The sequence below is a fragment of the Ambystoma mexicanum genome, chromosome 10, assembly GCF_040938575.1.
Source record: "Ambystoma mexicanum isolate Mex_15411 chromosome 10, UKY_AmexF1_1, whole genome shotgun sequence".
Taxonomy (NCBI): Eukaryota; Metazoa; Chordata; class Amphibia; order Caudata; family Ambystomatidae; genus Ambystoma; species Ambystoma mexicanum.
In genome coordinates this window covers 9,156,470-9,183,203 of record NC_090932.1, presented here as the reverse complement: position 1 = coordinate 9,183,203, position 26,734 = coordinate 9,156,470, and the positions used below count along the sequence as shown (strand labels likewise).

The 26,734-nt window shown below is 49.7% G+C and overlaps 1 protein-coding gene across 5 annotated transcripts in view; it reads left to right on the top strand.

Moving 5' to 3' along the window:
* OPA1 (OPA1 mitochondrial dynamin like GTPase) overlaps positions 1 to 26,734 on the top strand; it is a 1,475,337-nt gene that overhangs the window by 602,194 nt on the left and 846,409 nt on the right. For all 5 annotated transcript variants that reach the window (XM_069617417.1, XM_069617415.1, XM_069617414.1 and 2 more), the window contains 3 exons: positions 12,561 to 12,633; positions 12,723 to 12,795; positions 23,217 to 23,332. In XM_069617417.1, the coding sequence (XP_069473518.1) occupies positions 12,561 to 12,633; positions 12,723 to 12,795; positions 23,217 to 23,332 (262 nt within the window). The remainder of the gene's footprint in view (positions 1 to 12,560; positions 12,634 to 12,722; positions 12,796 to 23,216; positions 23,333 to 26,734) is intronic.

The window sequence follows — 26,734 nt, the reverse complement described above, 5'->3', positions numbered from 1 at the left end:
CCAAGAGTGAGGGTAAAAGAGTCTCACTCTTGGCAGGAGAAAAAAATAAACCCCAAAAATCCAGCAAAGCTGCTGGGGGACTCACTAGGTTAGGAAATTCAGCCTAAACAGAGAATTCTCCCTAGCAGCGCTTTCGCCTACCGGCCCATGCTCATCTTCAAACTGCACAACACCAAAATACCTTTCCATACCTAAAAGGAAAGAAGCAAGACATTATTATTTGAACTAAGAGGAACATAAGAACTGCATATAAAGACTGTAAAGCAGCAAACCTACGGAGTCGCAGCAGGCCTGTATTCCCACAGGGGGGCTTGCACCAGTGAAGTAACGTGGTCGCTGCTCACCCCCTACATCTACGTGCCCCTGCCACGAGGAGCAGGACGGAGAATCCACCTTTTACAATATTAACGTGAGGAGAAGGCCCAAGGGGGGGGGGGGAGGAGTTGAGGCCAAGGGAGGTAGGAAAACATAAAGACAATCTGGTATTGAATCCAGCTCTCCTATATTGTAGACCCATCTTTAATCAGAGGCCTTACCAAGGGACCGGGAGAGGGTTTGAGAGTGCAAATCACCCAACCAGGGCTGGGTGGCGTCCCTGTGGATACCAGGTGAGCGTAACACACTGGTTGGACTTTCCTTGGTCCCTCGGTCCTGCACTCTCGTGAGGGGAATGTGGATCGGGATTTCATGCTTCTGAAGTGTCCTTGGGAGGCTCCTGCAGCTTTTGGACGAATTCGTCTCGCGGCAGGCGTTGCTCTAGACTATGGACACTCGACCCAAGGCATTGGGCTTCTGCAGCAACGGAGAGGCACAGCAAGTCAGGGATTGCTGTGCCAAAGTGGAGTTTGTCTCGGGGTTAGTTGGTCCCACTAACCCAAGGGGAGAATGATGTTCCATCAGAGCTTCTCTATCGAGGTGAAAAAGGTCAGCACAGCAGCAGGGCTTCACCGGGCAATTGAAGGTCCAGGAGGTTGCAGCAGGCTTCTCTTCACGGTTTCTTCTTCGGATGTTTCTTCCAGTGGTCGACTCTGCCTGTAGTCCCAAGAACCTCGCCTTTTAAATATATTTTCCTAAGCATGCACAGCCTAGGCTGTCAATTACACAGCCGGGTGGCTGTCAGTTCAGGACAGCCAGCCGGCCAATCAGGGCTGGTTTTGTTCAAGCATTCCTAGAGACAAAGGACAGGGGAGTTTCAGGACCCTCCCTCACATACTGTCCTTCCAGACACACTAGAGCCAGGAGTGGGCTTTAGGGCTGAAGCCCGCCAAAGGCAAGACAAATAAAGGGCTCAAACCGGTCTCAACACACAGAGTAAAAGCCCAGAAAGACCTTACCAACAGAAAATGGTCACCCATGGGTGCTGTCCTGCAGCTGAGGGTTGAGCCTCCAGTAGAAAAGCACAATGGTAGGAAAAATGAAACCACTGCCACCAGCCATTTAAAGTAGTGAGAGTAACAAATAAATGTTACATGGGAAAGTAGGGTAAGGGGCTACTAAGTAACCCCCCAGCACGCCACATAAAATGGTGTGTGCTGGACCTACAAAGAGAAAAGGTAAGTAAAGTCAATTTCACTTCTTATTATTGGGAACTGTACTTCACCCAAGAAAAGGTATTTAAACCTTATGAAAAATCTAAAGGATTTCTCTGACACTGCACTGAAGGTGTTGTGCGTCACCATACAAAATGCAGATGCCTATGGGGTTTGTTAGACTCCTAAAACAGTGAAAACACAAAATCCAAATCAGGTAAAAACATACGAGAGACGGAGCAAAAGGTCCCACTCACTCGGGAGTTAAAATTAAAAAGTCATAAGTCCAGCAAAAGAGCTGGGGATCTGTAAGGTTGAAGGGAATTAGCACGGAAATGAAAATTCTCCCTAACAGAGGTGATTCCACTCCTGAAACGGGCATACTATACGACACATTGGACATGAAAGATGCATACTCCTATTTCAATGCACCGTGCGCACAGAAAATAGCTGCGTTTCAGGGTGGCGGGAGTACACTACCAGTTCTAGGGACGCCCATTTGGCATTGCCTCGGCACCAAGGGTAATCACAAAGGTGCTTGCAGTAGTGGCAGCACACCTGTGCAGAAAGTCCATCCCAGTATACCCTTATCTGGACGACTGGCTAATCACTGGGAAAACTCCTCAAATTTGTAAATTAAACAAGCAAAAGACAATAAACCGTCTCTTCAATCTGGGGTTCTCCATCAACGAGAAAAGATCAAGTCTAGTCCCCAGCCAAATAAAACAATTTTTAGGGGCTATCCTAAACACAATAGATGAGCTGGCTTTCCCCTCAAACGAGAGAGTACAAAACATGCTGTTGCAGGTACCTCACTACAAGGTCAGTCGCCAGATAAAGGAAGGCGCTTGCTCTGGAGGATGGCTTCATGCATTCACTTGGTTCCACAGGCGCACCTGGGCATGCGTCCAATGCAGGATTGGTTAGCGAAACAGTGGTCTGGGGCAAGCGGACAGTGGGACTATTAAAAGGAAAACTTTTTCGCGCTCAACCAGCACAAGTGATCCTAACTACAGACGCCTCACTCGCGGGATGGGTGGCCCACTTCCTCCACCACACAGCCCATGGCCAGTGGACACGCTATTGCCCAAAGGCATATCAACTTCCTAGAACTCTTGGCAATCCTCAAAAGCTCTTGTGCCCTTTCAGCAACATCTCAAGGGTCAAACGGTGCAGGTCCTCAGACAGCACCACAGCCATGTTCTATCTGAACAAGCAAGGAGGCACGCACTCTCAAAGTTCTGTCCAAGCTATCCCAAAAAATATGGAAGTGGGCACTCAAGCTGAACATGTTCCTAACATCTCAACATTGCCACAGAATTGAGTTCCCCTGGAACAACACTCTAAGCAGACACCCTCTACCAGAAGAACCCGTGTTGCAACCCAACAGATATCCTAGACAGAATATTCTCACTATGGGGCACCCCCCACTAGACTTGTTCGCCACAAAGCTAAACGCACAATGCCAAGACTTTGTGTCCAGGTTTCCCCAGCCAGTGTCCAAGGGGAACTCCCTGGGGATGAACTGGTCAGGGAAATGTGCTTGCGCTTTTCCTCCAACACCACTGCTGAGCAGTATAGTACACACAATGCACCAGGAACAAGTAACCCTGATCCTGGTTGCTCCTATGTGGGCAACACAGCCTTGGTTTCCACATCTGCTCAAACTGGCGATGTGCGACTCCATCAAGCTCCCATGCCCCCACAACATGTTGACACAACACAAGGGGGCATCCCTCCACCCACGCCCACAATCCATGTACTAGGTATCTTGGCTCCAGAAGTCATAGCATTTGGCAACTTGAACCCTCCACAAAGGTGTATGGATATCCTTAGATATCACAATCACTAAACCCAATAGAATGTTCTCCAGCTAACATTCTACACTACATGCTTAACTTACTAGACTCCGGCCTAGTATTCAATTCCTTAAAGGTGCATTTGGCATCCCTATCGGCTTACACCACTTCACAAAACCACTTCACAAAACAAGGTGACCTGGTGGAAAGTCCCTGTCATTAAGGCATTCATGGAAGGGGTAAAGAGGTTACACCTCCCCAATACTCCTATGTCCTGTCCCCTTTCCTCCATACTGTATGGGCATCCTAGCTAGGGACGGGAGACGGAACCTTTTTCACCAGAAAAATCATCTTACCCTTAAATTTAGATGTGTGCGGGGGCGCTGCCCTAGGAGCATACATGGACCTGGGAGCATGCACTCCCCCGACTACGCCCACCGGCACACCTCCCCAGTCCTCATTTCTGCGTCGACGGGAAGGGACCGCTTTCACCAGCGCTCCTGGGTTAGGCCTCCGGCCTAGTAATTCCCTGTGCTTTTCCCCGGAGAAGTACTTTTGTCTTCTTTTTCTTATCTCAATCGGGTACCGCTCTGTCCTCTGACACCACACTCCTCCCCAGCATATGTCGACATCAGCTGGCTTCAGCAGGTGTTCAGCCTGCGAGGGTCTCTTCCTTACGTCCAACCCCCACGCTCTGCCTCCGCTACCTTGGCCCCCAGCACGGCTGGGAGGGCTGTACCGCGTGCAACGTGCTCGCACCCCGTGCCATCTGAGGAACATGATGGCCAGGTGGAGGGAGCTTTCGGGTAAGTCGATTCCAGAGGACCAAAAGGCGTTCGTTAAACACAAGACCTGGCCCAAGGTAGGTGCACTGTTCTCACCCGCACCCCGTAAAGGCGACTCCTTCCCCAGGAGGCGCACAAGCGGGAGGGACCCATCGGGTCCTAGTACCAGCACACGCACCAAGGCTGCTTCAGTATCAGGTTTTGCCAAAGCCGTAGTAGAACACTCGACGTGTAGCCATAGAATTCTCCCTGCCAATGTCTCCCTTTTGTATCCAAAGAAAAACTACAAAGGTAGCAATCAGCCGAGGATCAGTGCAGCAGCCGATGAGGAAGAGTTGGAAGGTGGCTCCTTGAAATCCCGGAAGGCCACGTATGAAGACACCCCGGATGGTGGACACAGGAGATCGGATTCAGGTGCAACTTCACAAGAGCAAGAACAAAATACAATAAACACCAGAACCAGGTCTAACAAGGGAAGAATATGACAGTACACCAAAGAACATTAATGAAGGGGTTTGGACACTTACCAACAGCTTCCCAGTAGTAGTTACTGAGGAGCTCTGCACTACCCAGTCTACCCTATACACGACGGCACGAGGACGCCTTAACGATTTACCAGGCAGTCTCTAGTCCCCATCTATCACGTCGGAACGAGGACGCCTAGCGACCTAAAGCGCCAAGTGAAAGTCTCTAGTCCGGGCGCGTTATACTGGGCAATGCAGGCTCTCTCCAGACACCTGATATGAAAGCTCGGACAACTGTAGAAAAGTTGCGGGATGTTCAAGTTGCAACGTAGAAGACCAGGGATGCAAACGGGGAAGTGAATCCGGGTCGGCAATGTGCGAGCACTGAAGGAACCAATTCGAGAGGCAAAGCAGGTCAAATAGCGTTCCGAGTCGGCAATGTGCGAGCAGCAACGTAAACAATCGAGCAGGCAAAAGCAAGTCAGGTAGCGTTCAGAGTTGGCAATGTGCGGGCAGCGAAGTAACCAAATCAGCAGGCAATTGCAAGTCGGTTAGCGTTCCGAGTCGGCAAGGTGCAGAAGGGTTCAGCGGAGAATCAAGAAGACTGGGTGGGTCAGGATACAGCCTTGGTCAAGGTAAGGAAGGGCAGAGTAACGGGAGCAAAGGGAACTAGGAACAAGAGTGGGAGCAAAACCAACGAGCGCTAAGATTGAAACAATCAGAAGCAGCGAGTGCAGTCACCCGGAAGTGTTTTAACGGGTGACCGCGCGTGACTCCTCCCCCGTAAAGCGCAATAGCGTTGGTGGAGCGGCCGCCATAGTTGCCATGGTAACGTGGTCACTGAAGTTCTGCGGTAATTTTGTCGTCGTGGGAGCTTCACGGTGTTACGTGTAGAATACTTGGGAGAAAAAAAGCTTCGAATCGGAACCTTCTTCGGGGTATTCTTGACATTCAGCTACCGGCCACCAGGCCGAGGGGTCGCGTTATCCTACTGGTGACTCTGCTGAGGGACCGCAAGTTCTTTTACCAGGCCTCAACCCGATGGGCTATGCCCTAATACTAGACTGATATCTGAGGGGGTGCCTGTACGCAGCACTACCAGCGCCACAGCTGAGGGTGCTCTGGTTACAAGGCCCAGTCCTGAGGTGCAGGGTAGGCCTCAACCTACACCGCTCCGCGTCCTGGAGGAAGCCGGTCCAGCGCGGCAAACGACACAGGCACGTGGCATGCAGCCCGACAAAATGGCCGCCGGGCCAGACAAAATGGCAGCTCGCCAGTCACCTTCCCCCTTTGGGGACAAGGTAAGGGAACGAGTTTCCAGGTGGGACTGGACATCACCTGGCACTTGGCCCACAGCATATCCATCAGCGTCGCAGGGCAGATACACCTCACCATATAAAACAAGACAGGGCCACAGCAGTGTCTGGGTGCCGCGCCTATGCCTGCGCCACCAAGTGCTCCTCCACCCTGTGAAGACAGGTTTTCAGGAAGCATTCCTGACGCTCATGAGGTCCCTTCATATATGCATCATCCTGAAGGATGTAATCAGGGACATGCTCCCTGCGGTACAGCGGCTAACACCCACGGCCACTCTGCCCATAGGTCCAGCTCCTCCTGGCCCAACGCAGCCCCAGCTGCATGCTGCAGTGCCTACGACACTGGCTCCCATGCTTCTGCCAGTCACAGCAGCCCCTTATCTGCTGCCGCAGCAGCCTTCAGCGCCTCCCAGTACACCACAGCTCTCGGCTCCCAGCACTCCCCCAGCTGCAACGGACCAGCAGGACACATTGGTGGGCACGGATGAGGAGGAAGACCCTGACATGCCATCGTCGGCCAAAGCCTTCCACAAACGCCTTGCAGGCCTGGCTGAATATTTGGGGCTCCCACAGCCAGAGGTGGAACAACCAGAGGTGGGGGTATTGGCTGAGGTTCTCACTCTACGCCCCACGGCTAGAACAGGAATTCCAATGCAGAAGGACATGGTTGCGCTTGCCAAGGACGGATGGCTCAAACCACACTCAACACAGCCTACCAATAGGCGTCAACGCCAAATTTCGGAAGGGGACCCCCTCTTGCTGTCGGCGCACCCCCAGCCATTCTCCTCTGTGATTGCCGCAGTTTCACTCTACTCCAAGCCTCAATCGTCATCGGCTACATCAGCCTCTTCACTCCTGGGTAAGGAGGAGAAGATCCTGGAAGCATAATGAAAGAAAATCTATTCCAACGCTTCTCTCATCTGCGCCAGTCCAAGGCTGATGCCTTGCTGGCCGCTGTCAACGAGAGGCTGTTGCGATAGATCGCCTATTTCCTTCCTGAGCTCCCTGTGCAGAGCCAGGCGCTCTTCAAGGCCGGGCTGGCTGAAGCCAAAATAGTTGCGCAGGACATAATGGAGATGACGGTGGCTCACATACTTCGGGGCGTGCCGTATGTATTGCTGCCGACATGAGAAGGAGGGCCTTGCTGCGGGCGACTAAGTTCAAACCGGATGTCCAGGATCGTATACTGGACCTGCCATTTGAGGGGAGCGATCTGTTCCATTCCACTACGGACAAGGAACTCGATAAGAAGAACAGTTCACAGACTGCCAAGTCCTTATCGATACTCAAAGTCCACCACCAATGCAATGCATATAACCAGGCGCACCTGCGCTCAGACAAGGGTCGGTCTTTCGGTGGCTTCAGAGGCTTCCAGGAGAGACGGTGCAGGCCAAAATGTTCCCTCTAATTATTTTTCACTAAGTGTGGAAATGGTTGGCTTTCGAGTGCACATTTTCCATGTGCGAAACCAACGAGAGGAGCCACTTTGTGAGCATGAGTTGTTAGTGAGCTACCATGTCTTCAAGAAAGATGAGCACTCCCGGTGCCTCTACAGCCTTCACGCCGACAAGTCACATGTGTAGGAGGACTGTGCGTTCTGTAAGAACATGTCCGTCTGGACAATGAAGGACCGTTGTACTCGGCTCACCCACTGGCTGGAGGGGAAGAGCCCAGCAGCAGGTGAGAAGAAGTCCGAGTGGTCTTCTAAGACCTTTGAGGGCGCTCCAGTGATGGGGGCCCAACAAAAGGCAAAGCACCGCGATTCCGTGGGCACCGGGAGCGCCGTTGGTTCGGGCTCCTCGGCTGCCAGGTCGGACGTGATGTCACAGACGCCATCATCCACGAGCCAACGCTCTGGCTCGGGGAAAAGGAAGTCTGAGAACCCGGGTAAGCTTTGGGAGGAGCCCCAGTCGATCCCGATGGAGAAAGCCCGGGGGGGGGCGAGGCAGTGACCCTCCCCCTAAGGTGAAGGCCTCAGACGCTCCCAAGGACGTGAAGGCCCTGATTCACCCGGCGAAGGCCTCGATTGAAGGAGTCGTGTCGGCCCTGGTGAAGCTTGTGGAGGCTACCCCCAGTGGAGACGACTTCCGGGCCTAGAGTTTCCCTGCCACCCCGGAGGGAATCATCTTTCCAGCTGTTAGAGAAGACCCCCGTGAAACCCCGGGTCGAGAGAGGGGGGGGGCACGGTAGCCGTAACGGACACGGATACCACCTCCGAGGATGAGCTGGCTGGCGTCAAAGCTATCCTGAACAAGAAGTTTGAGGCCTATGGGAGGGATCCCGATGAGGCGGACATGCAGAGCAGCGGTGGAGCCGCGGGCCGTGGAGGAAACTGAGGACCCCATGCCCCAGCCGTCGCAACCGATGCCTATGCCTCAGGACAATTCAGGAGCAATCTTGATGGCTTTGCAGACCCTGTGTATGGAGATAAGGACAAGGTTGCCCTTACCCCCAGCAAGCAAGCGGAGGTGAATCCAGCCTCCCCCTCACTTCCAGCCTTCACGACTGGGACGGACGACGACCGTGGTGACGGCATGGATCGATGGAAGCTTACAGAGGCCCCAGCAAGACCGGTGGATACCGTTGTTGCCGCCAAGGAGCCCAAGGTGGCAAGGCCTCAGCGAAACAGGATTGAACCGGCCGTGACGTCGGGCCCCCACCTATGCACCCCGGTGGGAAGCTGGCTGACTAACTTCGTTAGCGTGTGGGAGTCCATCTTCACCGACCGTTGGATGCTGGATTCCCTGGCCCACGGGCACACTCTGGAGTTTCAATCAAATTGCCCCCATTTCCCTCCTTTGGCCAGGAAAGAAAACCATGTTCCACAGCTGCTTCTGGAGGTACGAGCCATGCTGAGAAAGGGCGTGATAGAACTCGTTCCAAAGAGGCTCCTGGGGTCCGGAGTATACGCATGGTACTTCCTTGTCTGAAAGAAGACCGGCGGCTGGCGACCCATCCTGGACCTTCGGCGCCTCAACAAATACATCAAAGCCCAGAAGTTCCGGATGGTTACCCTTCAGCACGTGTTGGGACAGCTGTAGGAAGGCAACTTTCTATCGTCGCTGGACCTGGAGGATGCTTACTTCCACATCCCCATACACAAAGGACATAGAAAGTTCCTACGTTTTGTGGTCCAAGGGCGGCACTACCTGTTCAAGGCCCTGCCCTTCGGGGGTTGAAGTCAGCTCCAAGGGTCTTTACCAAGTGCCTGGCACCGGCGGTGGCGCGGCTGCGCCTGCAGGGGATCCACATTTACTCCTACCTGGACGATTGGCTAATCCGAGCAAAGTCAAGAGAACTCGCCGTCGACCACACAATGAAGACCATCCGCCTGCTCGCGGAACTGGGATTCTCGATCAACTTTGCAAAGTCCCACTTGGTACCGTTGCAGGACGCCCTGTTCCTGGGAGCCAGACTCGACACAGTGGCGCGGTTGGCATCACCGTCGGAGGAGAGGACGAAGGCCATACTAGGCAAGGTACAATGGCTGTTGACCATGGAAGTGGCCAGGGTAAGGTCCACAAAGTCCCTGCTCGGCATGATGTCATCTTGCCTCTACCTCGTGCGCCTGTGCAGGCTGCGCATGCGACCACTGCAAGAGTTCCTCGACGCCCGTTGGATGCAAGTGGCGGGAAGCTTCGAAGACAATATCCGCCCCCTCAACAAGACTTTCCATTAGGCGATCCGGTGGTGGGGCACCCGCGCGCATCTCGTGGCGGGCATGGACTTCCAGACCCCAACACACCAGGAAACGGTGACGACGGACGCCTCCCTGGAGGGATGGGGGCGCACACCGGAGATCTCCATGCTAGAGGCCTTTCGCTCCCGGAGGAGAGGTCCCTGCACATCAACGTCCTGGAGCTCCGAGCTGTGTTCTGGGCCCTTAGGTCTTTCCTTCCGTCCCTCAAGGGCAAAGTGGTACGGATCTTCTCCGACAACACCACCACGATGTTCTACATCCGGAAACAGGTGGGCACCAGATTCCCAGCCATATCCAAGGAAGCGAAGGATCTGTGGCACTGGGCCGTCGCCCAGGGAGGGAGTGTTCCTGGTACCTATTCATCTGGCAGGAGCGAAACATACCGTCGCCGATTCGCTCAGCAAGGAGCTGCGCTCTTGCCACGTGTGGGAGCTTGGGCAGGATCAAGTGGATCTCCTATTCTGACGATGGGGCAGTCCCCAGATCGACCTGTTCGCGACAGCAGCGAACTCCAAGTGCCGAAGGTTCGCCAGCAGGTTTCCCCAGCTGGGGAGCATGGGCCACGCATTCTCCTTCCCCTGGGACGGCCTGTTCCTGTATGAGTTCCCACCATTGCCATTGCTTCTGCGACTCATCGGTCAACTCAAACGGTCCCGGTGCAGGATGATCCTCGTCTCACCAGCGTGGCCGAGGCAGATATGGTTCCCGGACCTTCTGGACTTGTCAGCGTCCCCCCCCCCCCCCCCCCCCCGTCAAACTGCCGACTGACGCAGATCTTCTCGCCAGGGAAGGAGGTGCCATCTACATCACGACCCGGTATCGCTGAACCTGCAGGCGTGGCTCCTGCAGCACTAGAGTTTGGAGGCTACGATATCCCAGCCAGGGCGTCCTCGACTCTTAAGTGCTATGGACATAAGTGGTGGAGGTTCTCTGTCTGGTGTCGTGCACAGAAGATCAACCTTCTACGGATTACGGCCCCTCAAGTGATGCCGTAGTTGCTGTCGCTGGCCAAGGCGGGGCTGGCGCATGCCTCAATCAAGATCCACCTGGCAGCTATCTCCCGCTACACCAGAACTCCGGGGCGGTCGTCGCTGTGGTCTCACCGCCTGGTGAAGGAGTTCATGAAAGGACTGTTCCGCTCGTTCCCGCCGGTGAAGGCCCCAGCGTTGGAGGTCAACATAGCACCATGTAGCCTGGTCAGCAGCTCATGGGTCCCCCATTCGAGCCCTTGCATTCGGGATCGCTGAAGTTCCTATCGTGGAAGACGGCGTTTCTTGTGGCCATCACCTCCGTACGACGAGTGGGAGAGATCCAAGCCCTCTCCTGTAAGCCTCCATACCTGACATTCCACGAGATAAGGGTAGTGCTGAGGACGCACCCCTCCTTCATGCCCAAGGTTCCGTCGGACTTCCATCTCAACGAGCCCTTGGTGGTACATGTTTTCTTCCCGTCGCCTTTGTCGCCGGCTGAGAGGACTTTGCACTCGCTGGATGTGGCTGGAGTGCTTAAGTTCTACGTGGACCGCACGAAGAGTTTTCGGAAGACGTCACAGCTCTCTGTGAACTTTGGACCTGTGAACCAAGGGAAGCCCCTCGCGAAGGCTTCCATTTCCAGATGGCTTTTAGGCACTGTCACCGGTTGGCAAACCGACCGTTGCCCGGCCGTCCGATAGCGCATTCAACCAGAGCGATCGCTGCTACTATGGCGTTCCTGTCTGGTGTGCCCCTGCTGGACATCTGCAAGGCTGCTATGTGGAGGTTGACGCACACCTTCACGAGATTCTACTGCGTCGACTGGGATTCCAGGGAAGAGTCCAGAGTCGGCCAGGCAGTGCTGCGCAACCTGTTCGCTTGAAGGTGAGCCTGGTGAGGAGGTAAGAGATGCTTAATGTTGAGTTGTTGAAATGCTCTGAGACGATGGGGTGGAAACCGCTATGTAGGCTCATCCCACTCCCCTTACTCGGGATCAGCACTAATCCAACTGGCAAGATCTGTCCAATCAAGGACTGCCTCTTGTCCCATATGTGCCCAGCAACTGAAATATTCCTGGCCAGAGTGTGGATTGGGACTAGATAGTCCCAGCCCCCACATCCATCCAGATGTTCACACTTCTGCTTTGCCTGCGAAAGTCTAGGCTTTTCTTGGGAAAGGGCTTTCTATGTATGGCATTGCCTGATCTGAGGACAGGAAGATGGCCAAATGTCAGGGAACACAATGTGTGCCACTGCCATTTTGAGTATATGATCTTTAAAACTGTCTTAAGCGGAAAAATAAAAACATTGGTAGAAAGACTATTAAAAGTAACAGGAATGTTAGAAAAAGAAAAAAGAGGGATACTAAGTACCCCACTGCACTTCACTGCAAGGTGTTGTGTGCATCTTAAAAAGAGATAAGAATCCCGCAACAGGAGATATTTTCCCACTGCATTGGTAGCCCAAATGAATCTAAGCAAGAGAAGTAAAGCAAAAAGGCTTTATTTGCCTCCAAAAGTCAGCACAGGAATCAAACCATAGCAACATTTTTGGAAGGTACCATAGGTCTCAATGAAGAGAAAGCGGCAAAAAGAAAACATTTCATTTTAAGAGAGGGTCACAACACATTCCAATGCATCTTGAGCACAGTGCACACAATTTCTCCAGGCCCATGTCTGAGTCCACTCAAGCAAGTGACTTTATCACTAATAATCACCCTCTAACTTTCATTCTGTGGCTGAGGCCAGATGCCAGTATGTGAGTGGGCCTTAGCATCTTCGGAATTCCAGTCAATGTTACTATGATTTATGTTTTAAACAGAAGCAACCATTTCAGAGAAAAACATGTCTTTTTTGCAGCATTACATATAGGTTGATGTTTTCTTTTTTGTTTTTAAAAACACTTTTTTTTGCAAGGATTGGTGTGTGTTGTTCAACGTCAATTCAAGAGTTAAACAGTTTACAATTACCGCTCACATCTTGTACTTCATTTTGTAGATTCAACAGATCATCGAAGGAAAGCTCTTTCCCATGAAGGCTTTGGGTTACTTTGCTGTTGTCACTGGAAAAGGTAACCTGGTGTGCTAGAAAGTCTTGCTTGACACAATGTGTGATGATGCCACGTAAAGTAGGTAACACAGCCTTGGCTTCTCTTTTTAGGGAACAGCAGTGAAAGCATCGATTCTATAAAGGACTACGAAGAGGAATTTTTCCAAGCCTCAAAACTTGTCAAGTAAGTGTCTGCTATGGTTCCGCACTCCGTGGTTGTCACCTCTTTTCTATTGGCTAGAAGTCACATTCTTTCTCTTTCTTCCTATAGTTCTGATTCTACTTCCCTTTCTTGTGGTGTTCCCCAGGGTTCAGCCTTGTCCCCCATTTTAGTCAACGTATATATTCACCCTTTGGTTGGTCTTGTCCGCTCCCATGGCCTCTGTTGCTAGTCCTATGCTGATGACATTGTACGGCTTAATTTGTCACAACCTAACACCTTGTCACAGGTTAGGGGTTGCCTGGAGGCAGTGGGTCAGTGGATGAATACAAATTGGCTGAAATTAAATGGGGACAAGACAGAAGTTGTGGTTGTTGGTTCCCCCTCCGTCACTTCATTATTGACCCCTCTTTTCTGGCCTTCTATCCTTGGATCTCTTCTCTTGTTTCTGTGGTCAAGGATCTTGGTGTTAAAATCGCCTCTTCGAATGGATTGTGTCCTCCCACATATTTCTTATCTTTTAATATGCGAAATCTAGCTTCAGTTGCTTCGGAATTCTTTTTTCAGCAGAGGCCTTCCGTCTCGAGGACGATGCCATCAAAGGTATATATAGCACGCGCAGCACCCGTTGGCTTCAGTTCCGTTTTTCCGAGTACGCTTACGCCTCAAAACTACAGCATGCTTCTTTTGTTCTATTCGCAATGTCTTCTTCCTCGACACCTACTACTACGAAGACCGGGTTCAAGAAGTGGTGAGACTGCGACTCCAAAATTTCGATAACCGACCCACATCTAGTATGTCTGTGGTGTCTCAGTGTGGAGCACAAGACCTCGGCCTGCTCCAAATGCCAGTGTATGACCGGAAAGGCTCTGAAGGAGTGAAAGGGGAAATTGGCGGTAGGTAAAACCCCCCCCAAAAATCCCCATCGACTAGCCCGTCGAAAAAACCTTCTTCGGACGAGCCGAGAGGTGACTCTCCTCGAAGGAAGAAGGTTAAAAGATCCAGATCGTGGAGTGGCTCCCACCACTCCTCGTCGAAAGCAAAAGAGGCACCACAGGTCGCCTTCTTGGACCTCCCCTGAGAGAGTATCTTGTCCCACAGAGGCCTCCAAACTGGCCAAATGAGAAGCATTTACGTCAGAAATGCAGAAAATATTTGAGAAGCAAAAACCGTCAGCAAGCCATGCTCCTACTGCACCTTCCAAAGAAGCCGGTAAGGAAAGGGCTTGAGCCAGATCCTGCACGCCCTAGAGCCCGGGATGAATGCCAGATCTTTATCGAGAGCCGCCGAGGCCTCGAGGAGATGAGAAATCTAAAGATTCTTTGAGCCGTAGGTCGAAGCATAAGTCGAGATCGAGGTTGTCGACACCAGCTGCGCCATCAATGCCAGCCCTGCCTTCTATATCTATGGCACCTTCGAAGTCGACATCAGTGAAAATATTGATGAGTCCAGTTCTAAATTTCTGAAACCTACAATGCCCGTTTCGGATAAGACATTTATTCCTTTACCAAGGAGGCATTACTTCAAATCACTAACCTAAATTTGAGGAAAATGAGCCATCAGATACTGATGCGCCTTTTGGTCTTCAATACGGTATACCTAATGTGCCTGAGAGTTTTATTTCAGAAAAATTAAGATTAAAAGATCTCTATGACAACTTGCAAACAGCCAGTGGGGTGGACATTTCACCAGAGCTAGAATTTGGTAGACATGATGCTGGTGAGCCTGTGGATGCTTCATATAGACTGTTGCCTAAGGTTGTAGACTACATGGGGTGGAGTAGGCCTACTGTCCCCTTCGAGCAGGATGATCTGATGGACATACTTAATAAGGGTCTGCAAATGGATCCCATTTTACCATTTCATATCACTTTCCAAAAAAGGGTGGTGGCAAATGTAATCCGGCAGTACACAAAAACCTCACTAAAAAGTAGCACCCATCTAGTAGTGACCCCAACTTCCTATCAAAACACCCCACTCCAGAAAGTCTGGTGGTGCAGGCAGCGATAGCAACTTCAAAGCAGGCTGCTTATCCTAGCATCCCTCCAGATAGGAATGACAAGACAGTAGATGCATGGGCAAGGAAAGTATTTTCTGCAGGGAGCATGGCTCTTAAATCAGCAAACTCCACATGTGCCTAAGCAAAATTCGTTTTGACTCTATGGGACTGTATTTCCATGGTGGCGGAGCACATTCCCGAGGAGGAGAAAGAGACAGATTATTGGCTATGGCTAGAAACGGCAAAGAAGCCATGTGCGAGTCTCTTCAGTCTGGTCTGGATTCGGCTAACCGCATCAGCAGAGCCATGGCAACTAGCACTGTTGTATGCAGATTTGTGTGGTTGAGGAAGCCGGGATTTGCGCCGGATGTGCAGTCCAGACACCTAAACCATGCCCTTTGATGGGTCTCACCTTTTTGGCAACAAGGCTGACGAAAGCCTTGAGAAGTTGCAGACCTTGAAGGCAGCAGCCGAATCTTTAGGTGCTGCTATTAGCCAGCCTCAGCCATTTCGTCCCAGTGGACAGCCTTGGAGGGGTAGATATTTTTGCTACTACTCCTCAGTTGAAAGAGCGAGAGGACTGGCTGGTCAAGGAGGCCAAAGAAGATTCCCTCGTGGTGGACGAGCGGGAGGTGCTAAGCCAGCTCAAGCAAGGGGCATCCTTACCAACTGCAACGGCTGCCTCAAAACCTCTGAGGTCTTGAGTCACGAAACACCAGTGGCAGACAGGCTGTCTCATCATCTGAAAGAATGGCGAGACCTTACTTCGGATGCTTGGGAATTGGAAACCATAGCCCAAGGTTACTGCCTTCCCTTCATTCAAAGACCTCAGAACCATCCACTATGGAGCCACTCTTTGAGAGTTCCAGATCGGCTCCTTGTGCAGGAAATGTTGACCCTGCTAGAGAAAAGCGCCATAGAACCAGTGCCTGTAGCGGAGAGGAACAAGGGATGGTACTCTCCATATTTCCTAATACCCAAGAAATACAGAGGACTGAGACCCATCTTGGACTTGAGATGCTTGAACAAGTTCCTCAGGAAGGAAGAGTTCAAGATGGTCACACTTTCTCAGATCCTTCAGGCCCTCCAACTCCAGGATTGCACGGTGTCATTGGACCTTCAGGATGCTTATTTACATGTGCCAATCCATCTCAAGCACAGAAAATACCGGAGTTTCGCCGTTGGCTATTCTCATGATCAATTTACAGTTCTGCATTCTGGCTGACCTTCGCCAAGGGTTTTCACAAACTGATGGCGGTCGTCGCAGTGAGTCTCAGGAGAGTCGGTGATTCATGTCTACCCCTACTTGGACGATTGGCTGATCAGTGCACATTCTCCCGAACAAGTCCAGGATCATCTCAACGTCACCTATCACTCTATTCACAGACTGGGCTTCTCCCTCAATTACAAGAAGTCTGATATGACACCTTCTAAAAAGCTCCAGTTCATAGGGGCTGTACTGGATACATCCTTGGGAAACAGCTCGCCACTCGAGGTGAGGTCTCAAGCCAGTCTGCATATGGTCTCCAAGTTTCAGAGTGCCCTGCGTCTCCCTGCCTTTGATTTCTTTTTTTTTTAGGTTGCTCGGCCTCATGGCATCCTGCATTTGTCTGGTGCCAGAGGCTCGCATGGGAATGAGATCCCTTCAATGGGCTCTCAGGACACAATGGTCTCAATTCTCGGGCAACATGTCAGACCTACTTCAGGTTCCAAGCAGAGTCGCACAGGATCTCCTTTGGCGGGCCTGCAAGGACAACATTCTGAAGGGAGAACCCTTTTGGCAACTATGGCCAGATATAACAGTAATGACGTAAGTCTCACTCACGGGGTGGGGAGACAATGCCAACAATCTGACAATCCGCGGTCGTTGGTATCCATCAGATTCCAAACTACACATCAATCTTTTGGAGCCAAGGGCAATCGGAGTCGGCTTTTCTGCCCTCTGTACGGGGAAATAATGTCCTGATAATGACAGACAACAATGGCCATGTACTACCCCAATAAGAGAGGAGGTGTAGGGTCACTACTAATGTGCAGAGAGGCAATGCAGCTCTGGTACTAGGCAATTCAAGAAGGAATCTCCATATCGGCAGTTCACCTAGCCGGAGACGAGAACACAGCAGCGGATGCTCTGACCAGGCAGAGCACAGTCTCCCACAAATGGGAACTAGCTCAGGAAGTCCTTCAAGAGATCTTCACCCTTTGGGGAACCCCTCAAGTGGATCTGTTCGTGACCAGTGTTAACCAGAAGTGCAAACTGTACTGCTCCAGGGAATTTCCTCCAAGAGGAGCTCTAGGAGATATGTTTGTGGTGGACTGGGAATTTCCACTCCTGTATGCGTTTCCTGCAGTCCCAGTCAGTAGTCGGTGAACAGGAGGTTGAGAAAGTTTGGGAAACACATGATCCTAATTACCCCGGATTCAGCCAGGAGGACGTGGTACCTGGACGTTCTGGACATGTCCATCTGCCCTCCTATAACTCGTCCACAAAGAGAGGACCTTCTCTAGCGAGAGGAGGGTCAGGTTCTCCATCTAGAGGTCAAGACATTCAGCCTTCACGCATGGTTTCTGAGAGGCTGAGCTACAAGGATTGGGACCTCCCGGATGACGTAATGGAGATTTTGCTTTCGGCCAGAAGGCCAGCAACAAAGTCCTTGTACCGCTGCTGTTGGAACAAATTCTGCAGCTGGTGCAAGGACAATAATGTAGATTTACTATGCAAGACACCAGAAGTGTTATCTTTTCTACTATACCTAGCCAATCTGGGGCTCCAGGTTGGAACAGTTACGGGCTATTTGCAGGCGCTATTCATCTTTAAGCACTCGTCTGAGGAATCTTGATGTTTCAAGATCCCACTGGTGACACAATTTTTAAAGGGACCCACCAATGTGTCCCTCCCCCCCCCCCAACCCCCCCCCCCCCCCCCCTACCCCTACCCCTGTCATTTCCTTTCCAGGTTCCAGTTTGGGACCTTAATCTGGTATTAAAATGTCTGTGTGCACCCTTTGAACCTCTACATTCATGTCCGTTAAGATTGCTAACATTCAAAACCATCCTCTTGGTAGCATTAACTTCAGCCCGTTAAATTGCAGGCCCTATCATCCAAGCTACCCTTTACTATTTTCCACAAGGATAAGGTTGTTCTGAGGGTTAAGCCTTCATTTTTACCTAAAATCATTTCAGATTTTCATGTGGGACAGAAAACTGTATTGCCCACGTTCTGTCCTCCACCTCATCCTGGCAAAGAGGAGAGATTACACAGATTTTGGTCCACGTAGTACTTCTCGAGATTATCCAAACTTCGTATTGATGATCAGCTTTTTATAGGTTACAGGTCATCGGTTATAGATTATACGGGTCACAAACTGTGACAAAGCAGACTTTTTATCCAGATGGATCATTTTAGCAATTTCAGAATGCTGCAGGCTGGCCGGCAAGGATCCTCAGAAGGCTTAAGGGCCCATTCCACCAAGGGCAAGGCTATCTCTACAGCTCTGCAAAGGGGTGTCCCGATCAAAAACATGTGCGAGTCAGCGATGTGGTCTACTATACACACGTTCACAAAGCACTACTGCCTTGAGTGTTCCCTCGTTCAGGAGGGAATCTTTGGAAAGGCTAGCCTCCATTTGGTTCGTTGAAACCATTAATAACTAAATTCTTACTCACCCCCCACCCCCACCTCCCACCAAAACAAACACTGCTTTGGGAGTCTATCAAAGATGAGCAATACGTGGGATTGGATGTTCCTCCCACATATTCCTCATCGCCCTCCCAGCCTACCCCACAGTCGAATTTCCCATGTTATTTTGCTCCTTCAAATCTATAGTACGGTCAAACCCGTGATTATGCATGTAGTTTCTACTGTACGAAAAGCAGAACTGAAACCAATGGGCGCTGTGCGTGCTGTATATACCTTCTATGACATCCTCGAGACGGTGGCCGTCGAGGGACATTGAGCCGACTGCATCAACGCACAGCGCCCTCTACCGATTCATTTATTTTTTCTTCGAAGCAGCTGAAGCTGGATATCGTATATCAAGCGTGAGGAACATCCAGTCGAAAGTATGTTACTAGGGGTAAGCAACTTGTTCTTCTCTCTCCATGGTAGCTGAAGTCATTGCTAGATGCCAGTCAAGGCATTTCCATCTTAGGATCTTTCGGAAGGTTCTTCCATCTCTTCACTTCATGCTCCGGTTGTGGCTTCTTTGGTGCTAAGTTGTATCGATTGTCATTCTTTGTATCTAGCACAGCCTCAATATCTTAACCGTTGTCTCCAACTTCTGCAGAATTTGGGGGCTACAGTAGCTACGGTACCCCCAATGATGTCCATATCTCACCTGTTCTACAACATCTACACTGGTTTACGGTGTCTAAGCGGATCGAATGTAAAGCTTTGTGTACTGTTTACTGTGCCATTTATAGTAAGAGTACGGAATACTTGCAGACACAATTCTTTCCATATCTTCGTTCCGAGGATGGATGCTTCATTCAGGTATCCCGCAATTGGTTATCTAGAACTGGCAGTTGTGCCTTTTCAGTTGCTGCTGCAAAATTCTGGAATGCTCTGCCTTTATCTTTAAGGGCGACTGAGAATCATTTGGCATTTAGACGCAGATTGAAAATGTTATTATATTTAAGTGAGCTTCCAGTTAGTTCTCGTTAGTCCCTCTGAACGCCAAGATGCATTGGTGAATGTGCGCTTTATAAAACCGCTAACATAACATAACATAATGCTATGTCTGTGGCTCCTGGTTCCTCTCCACTTTCATCAACTGCTTGTACAGTGGGTTAGCAATAGATTAAAAATATACAGCAAAATTGAAACGGGAGATCTGAACCGTTTTAAATGGTAGGCTCGCCAGAGAGGATTAAAAAGATTGCTTGGACTTAAGCTATGCTTCAAATGTTGTGAAGCTTTAATAAACATTTCACGGTCTTTTGCAGGTCATGTCCTATTTTGTGGCATTCAGTGTCAAGGACTGACAAATGTACTGTAGGAAGGAGTCTAGATGAACTGTCATGCCATTCAAAGAACAGGTTGTATTTAGTTCAAAATGAGTATTGAGTCCCAAATTACACGCCATTCCACTTTAGAGTATATTCTGGCATGATATGACTTGATCATTTAAAAAAAAATGTTCTCGAGGTTTGTAATTGATGTATTCTGAGACTACTTACGGTAGAGATTGAACGCTGAGATTTTTACAAATTAGGACCCCTCTCCCCCCAAATACATTCCAGGATACTACATTTGTGTGGAATTATGTGTGTAGTTTGTCCTTTCCACATGGCGTGATCTGCTTGCACCCTTAAATTATACTTCATTTTGGGGCGACCGGTCTTCTGGTGATCAACACATGATATGATGATAAGGAATTCATAACGCGCCTATACACAAGTGTTTCATGGCGCGACGAGGCAAGGGACGGGTACAAAGGGAAGACGGAGACAGCGATCTTACTAGGCCATGTGACATTGAGATCGCGCAAGTGCAGGGGAGAGGGGTTGGGAAAGGAGAAGGGGCATTGCAGTACATGGGATCAAACAATAACAAGTGGGGCAAGGGTAAGTGCAGACAGCAGATGTCCAAAGTGCAGGTATGGGGGGGGACTGTAGGGTTACAGATACAGACCCAAGTGCAAAGATTCAGAGGGTAGCCAGGGGACCAGTGCAGTTTCAGCCAGGAATTCAGCTAGGGAGAGGAAGAGAGAAGGCAGAAGCAAAGAGGAAAGTCTTGAGGTGCTTCTGGAACCAGAGCTGGTTCTCCTCAAGTTTCAGAGGCAGGAAGGCTGTTCCAGAGGGAGGTTCCAGTTAAAGAAAGGGATCTACCACCAACTCGTTGCTTGGACAAGCGACTGTCCCCGAGGGAGTTGGAGGAGCGAAGAGCTCTAGTAGGAAGGTATTTGCGAAGAGAGAGTTGGAGGTATTGAGGCCCCAGAAGGTCTTGTGGACAATGCAGAGGGTCTTGAAATTAATCCTCACAGCCACTGGGAGCCCATGAAGAGATTTCAGTGCTGGAGAGATATTATCCCTGGACTTGAGGCCAAGGACAAGTCTTACAACCCTGTTCTGGATGAGTTGCAGAGAGCGGAGAGCAGAATCGGGCATATCTAGATAGTGGAAATTCCATCTTTTAGACTATGCAAAATCCAGTAAAATGCATAAGCATTTATACACTTCCTTAATAAGAATCAGACTGAATACCTCTCAGGTGTCTGGCGTTAGCATTTCTTTTCTATTGAATGTTGCCTGCCCCAGGGACTCGTGCTGGCCAGCTGGAGAATTTAACTGTGAAACCCACTCACCTGGTTAATATGTACTTTGAGGAAGCCAATACATCCCCGTCTCTCAAAGAATCCTGGGTTACTCCTCTATTAAAAAGAGAGTACCTGGGTCCCTCATAACCCAAAAAATGATCGGCCTATCACCAATGTGCCTTTTATGTTACAGATCCTGGACCAGGTGGCTTATGTACAATTCCAGGATCACCTGGAAAGTAATCAGCTGCTCAACTCCAGGCAATCAGGTTTCCGAGCCAAACATGTCAGCAAAATGGCACTGCTCCATCTCAGCTCAGATGCAGTGGGAATCGTGGATCGGGTTAAACAGGCACTCCTGATGTTACTCGAGCTTTCTGCTGCATTGGACCTGATTGACCACTCATTGATGGTCAAAAGACTGGTCGACCAGGCATTTTGTTCTCCCTTGCATCAAAATGGATTACATCCTTTCTTGGTCCTAGATACGCACGGGTAGCAGTGTAGAATGTTGCATCTTGTCCTGCATTGGTTACGTGTGGTGTGCCGCAGGGGTCCTCTATCTCCCCACATTATTCAATATGTACACTATGCCACTTATTAATCTCTTGGAGGACCTGGGTCTCCAGTTCACTAACTCTGCTGATGACACCCAGGTCATGATTGAACTTTCTGGAAATTATTCCAATAACACCAACACTATCAACTCCATCTACAAAACCATTCAGACCTGGATGGCCACAAATTCACTTACCTTAAATACCGGAAAGACTGAACCTTTAATTATTGTGTCCGGCACCAAATTGAAAACATTGGGCCCCGATAAGGATACCTTTTTATTATAGCTGACATCATTGAAGTCAGTGAAGACCCTGGGAGTCCCATTAGATGCTGAACTAGAATGGAATGAAGCTGAATGTTGCTCACATAAAAGCGTCATGTAGTTGCATCTCGAAACTATTGCATCATATCCGTCCCTTCACCTCTTTGCAGAAATAGGTCCTTGCTCGCCACTGCCTTGATTCACTCTCGTCTCGACTATGGCAATAGCCTCTTGGCAGGCATCACAAAAGGAAATCTCCACTCTCTCCAAATCAATCAGAATAATGCAGGTAGAGTTGTCTTTGGTCTGTTGCGCAGAGATCTGTTTCAGGGGCCAGACGCCATCTTCACTGGCTTTCCATAAAACAGCACGCCGGAACATAAAATCCTCTCCTTGACACCTCAAGACCTGTCTGATCGATTGACTGCATGTAAAACCGTTTGCACTCTGCGCTCCAGTGATCCCATCAAACTTTCAGTCGAGATTTAAACTCTTGTTTTGGTGGGACTGGGTTTCATGTACATGCCCCTAAGATCTGGAATAAGCTCCCCATCCACCTGAGAAAAGTAAATACCATCGGATTCAAGAGGGGAGTTGAGACCCACTTGTTTAATTTGGATCCAGACTAATCCCCTTGTCTCCTTTCCCATCCTTGGTTTTGTTTTTGTCTCAGTTGATTGTGCGCACTGAGGCCGCTGCACTATTTTCAGTATTACTGCACTTTCAGCTTACACTTCATGAGCGGGGCAACGTCTCTGCACTTCAGCAGGGCCCTTCTGGACTGGATGCACTTGTTGCACCCCTCACCCCCACCTCTGTCTGTACGCATGCACAACCTGAATGTACTAGGACTAGTAGGTATGATTTTTGTGTCCCCTTCCCCCTTTTTTTGTTCCCCCTCCCTAGCTTAGTTTTGTCTGTAATATTGCATACACTAGGAGAAATGTTGTCAGGCCTATTATGCTCGTTTTTTTCTTCTGTTAAATCATTCGGAAACTACACGACCTAAGAATGATTGCTGTATTCCCTTGCTCCCTCCCGCCTTGAAGCGCTTTGAAGCACTCCTCTCGTGTGTAAGCGCTCTATAAATAAACAATTACAATTTAGTGTGTTACAAAAATACAATAATTAAATCATTCATACCTCTGAGGTTGATAAATTGAGTAGCATCAAATTTGAATAACGCCTATTCCCGTTCTTGAAAGCAGGAGAAGTTTGGCATGAAGCGCTGTTATGATTTCTTAAGGCTGCTTATGTTTGTGCCTTGGCTCCTAAGAGATTGAGATATCGGCCCAGAGACTTGAAATGTGTCCTTCAAGGGAACCCTTTTCTGGGATTGTTCCAAAAATGCCATTTTGTTTTTTTAGGACCGGAATGCTCAAGGCACACCAAGTGACGACCAGGAACCTTAGCCTTGCTGTGTCCGACTGCTTCTGGAAAATGGTCAGAGAGTCTGTAGAACAACAAGCCGATGCATTTAAAGGTGAGATGGGGGGGGGTGGGATCAGCCGCATGGTGGCACTGTGCACTTTAGTCTTTCCCTTCAAGGTCTTTGGTTACTTTGCCTTACATGTGAGTGAACAAACATACAAAGCAGAGCCTTTTTCCAGATGTGTTGATTTATATATGTACAACACGCTAATCCTATTATTTCTCGGGTTTACTAATCAGAGCACATATCCTGAAATAAATGAACATCACATGTGCTGGGGCAGAATCCCATGGTTTGGGGTTCGGCTGACGCTTTATCATGTCCCCTAAACATTTTTCTTTTTCATTCTGTGTTTTAACTGCTTCTCTGGGCTGCCTCCACCCTCTTCTCTGGGCTGGGACCCTTTCTGCTGGTGTGCTGCCTTCCTTTGCCTGCTGAGTTGCTGGGGCCTGCCTTTGTTGGGTTTGTCCATCTTTATGGAGCAATCGTTGCTGCTTTTGCTTCTGTATAGTGGGTCATACTCCAAGGAAGGCCTATTTTTCTTCTTTTGGGCAATCACTGTTGCTGTTGACTTAGAGTTCAAGTCCCTGGGTGACCAGAACCTTCATCTTGCCCTGTAAAAGAAGACGTGCACTTACATGGTTGCTTTGCCTTTCTGAAACAGGATTTTCAGAAGTGATTGTGAGTACTTATCTCTGGGCCCTGGGTTAGTGAGTTATTCCTCAGACATTCCCAAGGGGCCACTGTGATCCCATTGACTTACATTGGGGGAAATCTTGTCCTGGGGTGATTACTCTCACCTGACCCTGGACATCTCCGAGCGGTCTTCTACAGGTTGTTTGCCACCATAGCTGCTGTGAGCACGTTAGCAGAACTGCCCCCTGAAGCTGTCCTGTAACAAATCTATGTGAATTTAATTGTGTGTTTGGGACAACCTATAAATAAACATTACGACATATCTATGACATTTAAAGCATAAGGGGTCCTAAATAATAGACAAATGTATTTGTTTCCGTCCTATGTAGAAGTTAGATTTGCAGAATGCAATGTACTAGCTCCTCGTTCCCCCGTGGTATTTACTGGCCACTGGTTAATGTTGGATACCCAGGAGCTGCTTTTAGTTCCTGCTTATCCAATCTTACTTTCGAGCCCTGCTTACATGATGCACCAGCTTTCATCAAAAAAACAAGAAAAAAATAAGCATTGTGGAGACAATGCATTTAAATCGGTAACCATATACCCCGCCATGTAATGTTACAGCCCAATCAGCTTCTGCAGTCATTCCCTACCAGGTAACCATATACCCTGCCATATAATGTTACAGCCCATTCAGCTTCTGCAGTCATTCCCTACCAGGTAACCATATACCCTGCCATATAATGTTACAGCCCATTCAGCTTCTGCAGTCATTCCCTACCAGGTAACCATATACCCTGCCATGTAATGTTACAGCCCATTCAGCTTCTGCAGTCATTCCCTACCAGGTAACCATATACCCTGCCATATAATGTTACAGCCCATTCAGCTTCTGCAGTCATTCCCTACCAGGTAACCATATAACCTGCAATGTAATGCTGCAACCCATTTAGCTTCTGCAGTCATTCCCTACCAGGTAACCATATACCCTGCCATATAATGTTACAGCCCATTCAGCTTCTGCAGTCATTCCCTACCAGGTAACCATATACCCTGCCATGTAATGCTGCAGCCCATTTAGCTTCTGCAGTCATTCCCTACCCGGTAAGTGAATTATAGTGCCTCAACAGAATCAGAGTTCGAGGGTAGTATTTGCAGTACAGTAGGGAGGAGGAAGTCTTTAAAGTCTCCCTAGCTTTGGCAAAACCAATATTGTGTATATCATTGCAGAATAAAGTACCTTTGACATTAAGAAGGTAAGTACACTTTTAGGGATACCATTCCACTAGGGGTTACACTGGGAGGGATCCATGGCCCTATCTCCACCCATCACAACGAGGCAAGGGAGAGTTAGGGAGTGGACTTCACACGTTCCAGAAATCGTCTACAGGACCAGGCTCTTCATAATATCAGCCACAGCAGATCTCAAGATGAGGAGACCTCTCCCTTCCCCTTTCACCTCCACAGACACAGCAGAGAAGGGCATCAGGGAAGTTGACCATGTTCACAGGGTATCGGTCGAGATTTATGGCAGTGATGAAGTCTGTCCAGGCAGGCTGCTCTTGGTTCTGATGAGCAGTAGTGGGAGAGATGGTCTTCAGCCACAATTCATTGGCCTGCAGAGTCCCGAGCACCATCTCAGATCTTGGCTCTGGTGACAGGTCTGAGAAATGGCCGCACAGCTCCTTTTATCTCAGATTTGGGCTTGGGGCTCTACACCATTCGAACAGTTAAGGGCTACTGTGATGCTGGAAATTCTTTTGGATGGACAGGGCCTCCTTGTCCTACCACTTCTCTGTTGGTATTTTTTGTATGTGGTATTTTCTGTGTGTTTCTTCTGCACAGGAGTCTAGTTTGGACCCCTGGCAGTATCTATGGGTTACCCTTGGGGGCACTCTTGTGTAGGGTACACCCGTGTGCCCCTAGTGCATGTTTTTGGGTACATGTGTGTTGCCCGCAGAGCAGGGTACGGGATGGTGGCAGCTACATGTGGACTTGAGAGGGGCTCTGGGTATCCTCCATTTTTGGGATACCCAGGCCCTGTCATAGGAATCAATGGAATCTTACATAAAGGCAAAATGGCCCCCTGAATGGCTGTTGGGTGGAAGGGCCATATATGGCTCTGGGGCTGCCTCATGCCAGACTGGCTGGAGCCTTCCCAGGGGCTGCTCGTTGTGGGTACACCCTTGGGGTGGAGCCTGCATGAATGGACTGAGTAGTCAATATGCATTTTGTGTTGTCTGGTTTGGTTGTGTGGCACAATGCCTGAGTCAACCCTGACTGAAACTGGAATGAATACAGAGTAGTGCACTGAAAGACTGGGGAGTGGCCCCAATCCACAGCCTGTGTTGTGGGTTTCTGATGAATCGCCTGAATGTCTGTGAGCCTGATTGGGTGTGGCCTGCATGACTGCACTTGTGTGTGATTGGCTGGCTGAGCCTGGCTCATCATGAGTGAATGGGGAGTGTTTTGCATAACAGGGGGCCTCACACTCCCCTCCTTGTCAGACGCAGAAACAAGAAACCTGAAGGAGAAGTTGAAGTCGTCCTAAGCTTGCATCCTGGAATCCAGCCAGAAGACAAAGTCTGCAGGTGCATCTCTTCATCAAATCCGAAAGCTGCCATGTGCATTAAAATACTTAACCAGAGAGGACGTGGATAGGCAACCTCTGCCTGTAGCTAAAGGGGAACAAAGTGACATTTCTGCTAGTCACCCAAAGGGTCCTGGAAGTCAGTCCTGTGTGCATGCCGTCCGTAGAAGGGATCTTCGTGGGTCCAGTAGAGGAGTGCCTGGACAACTTGAACACAAGAAGTTCAT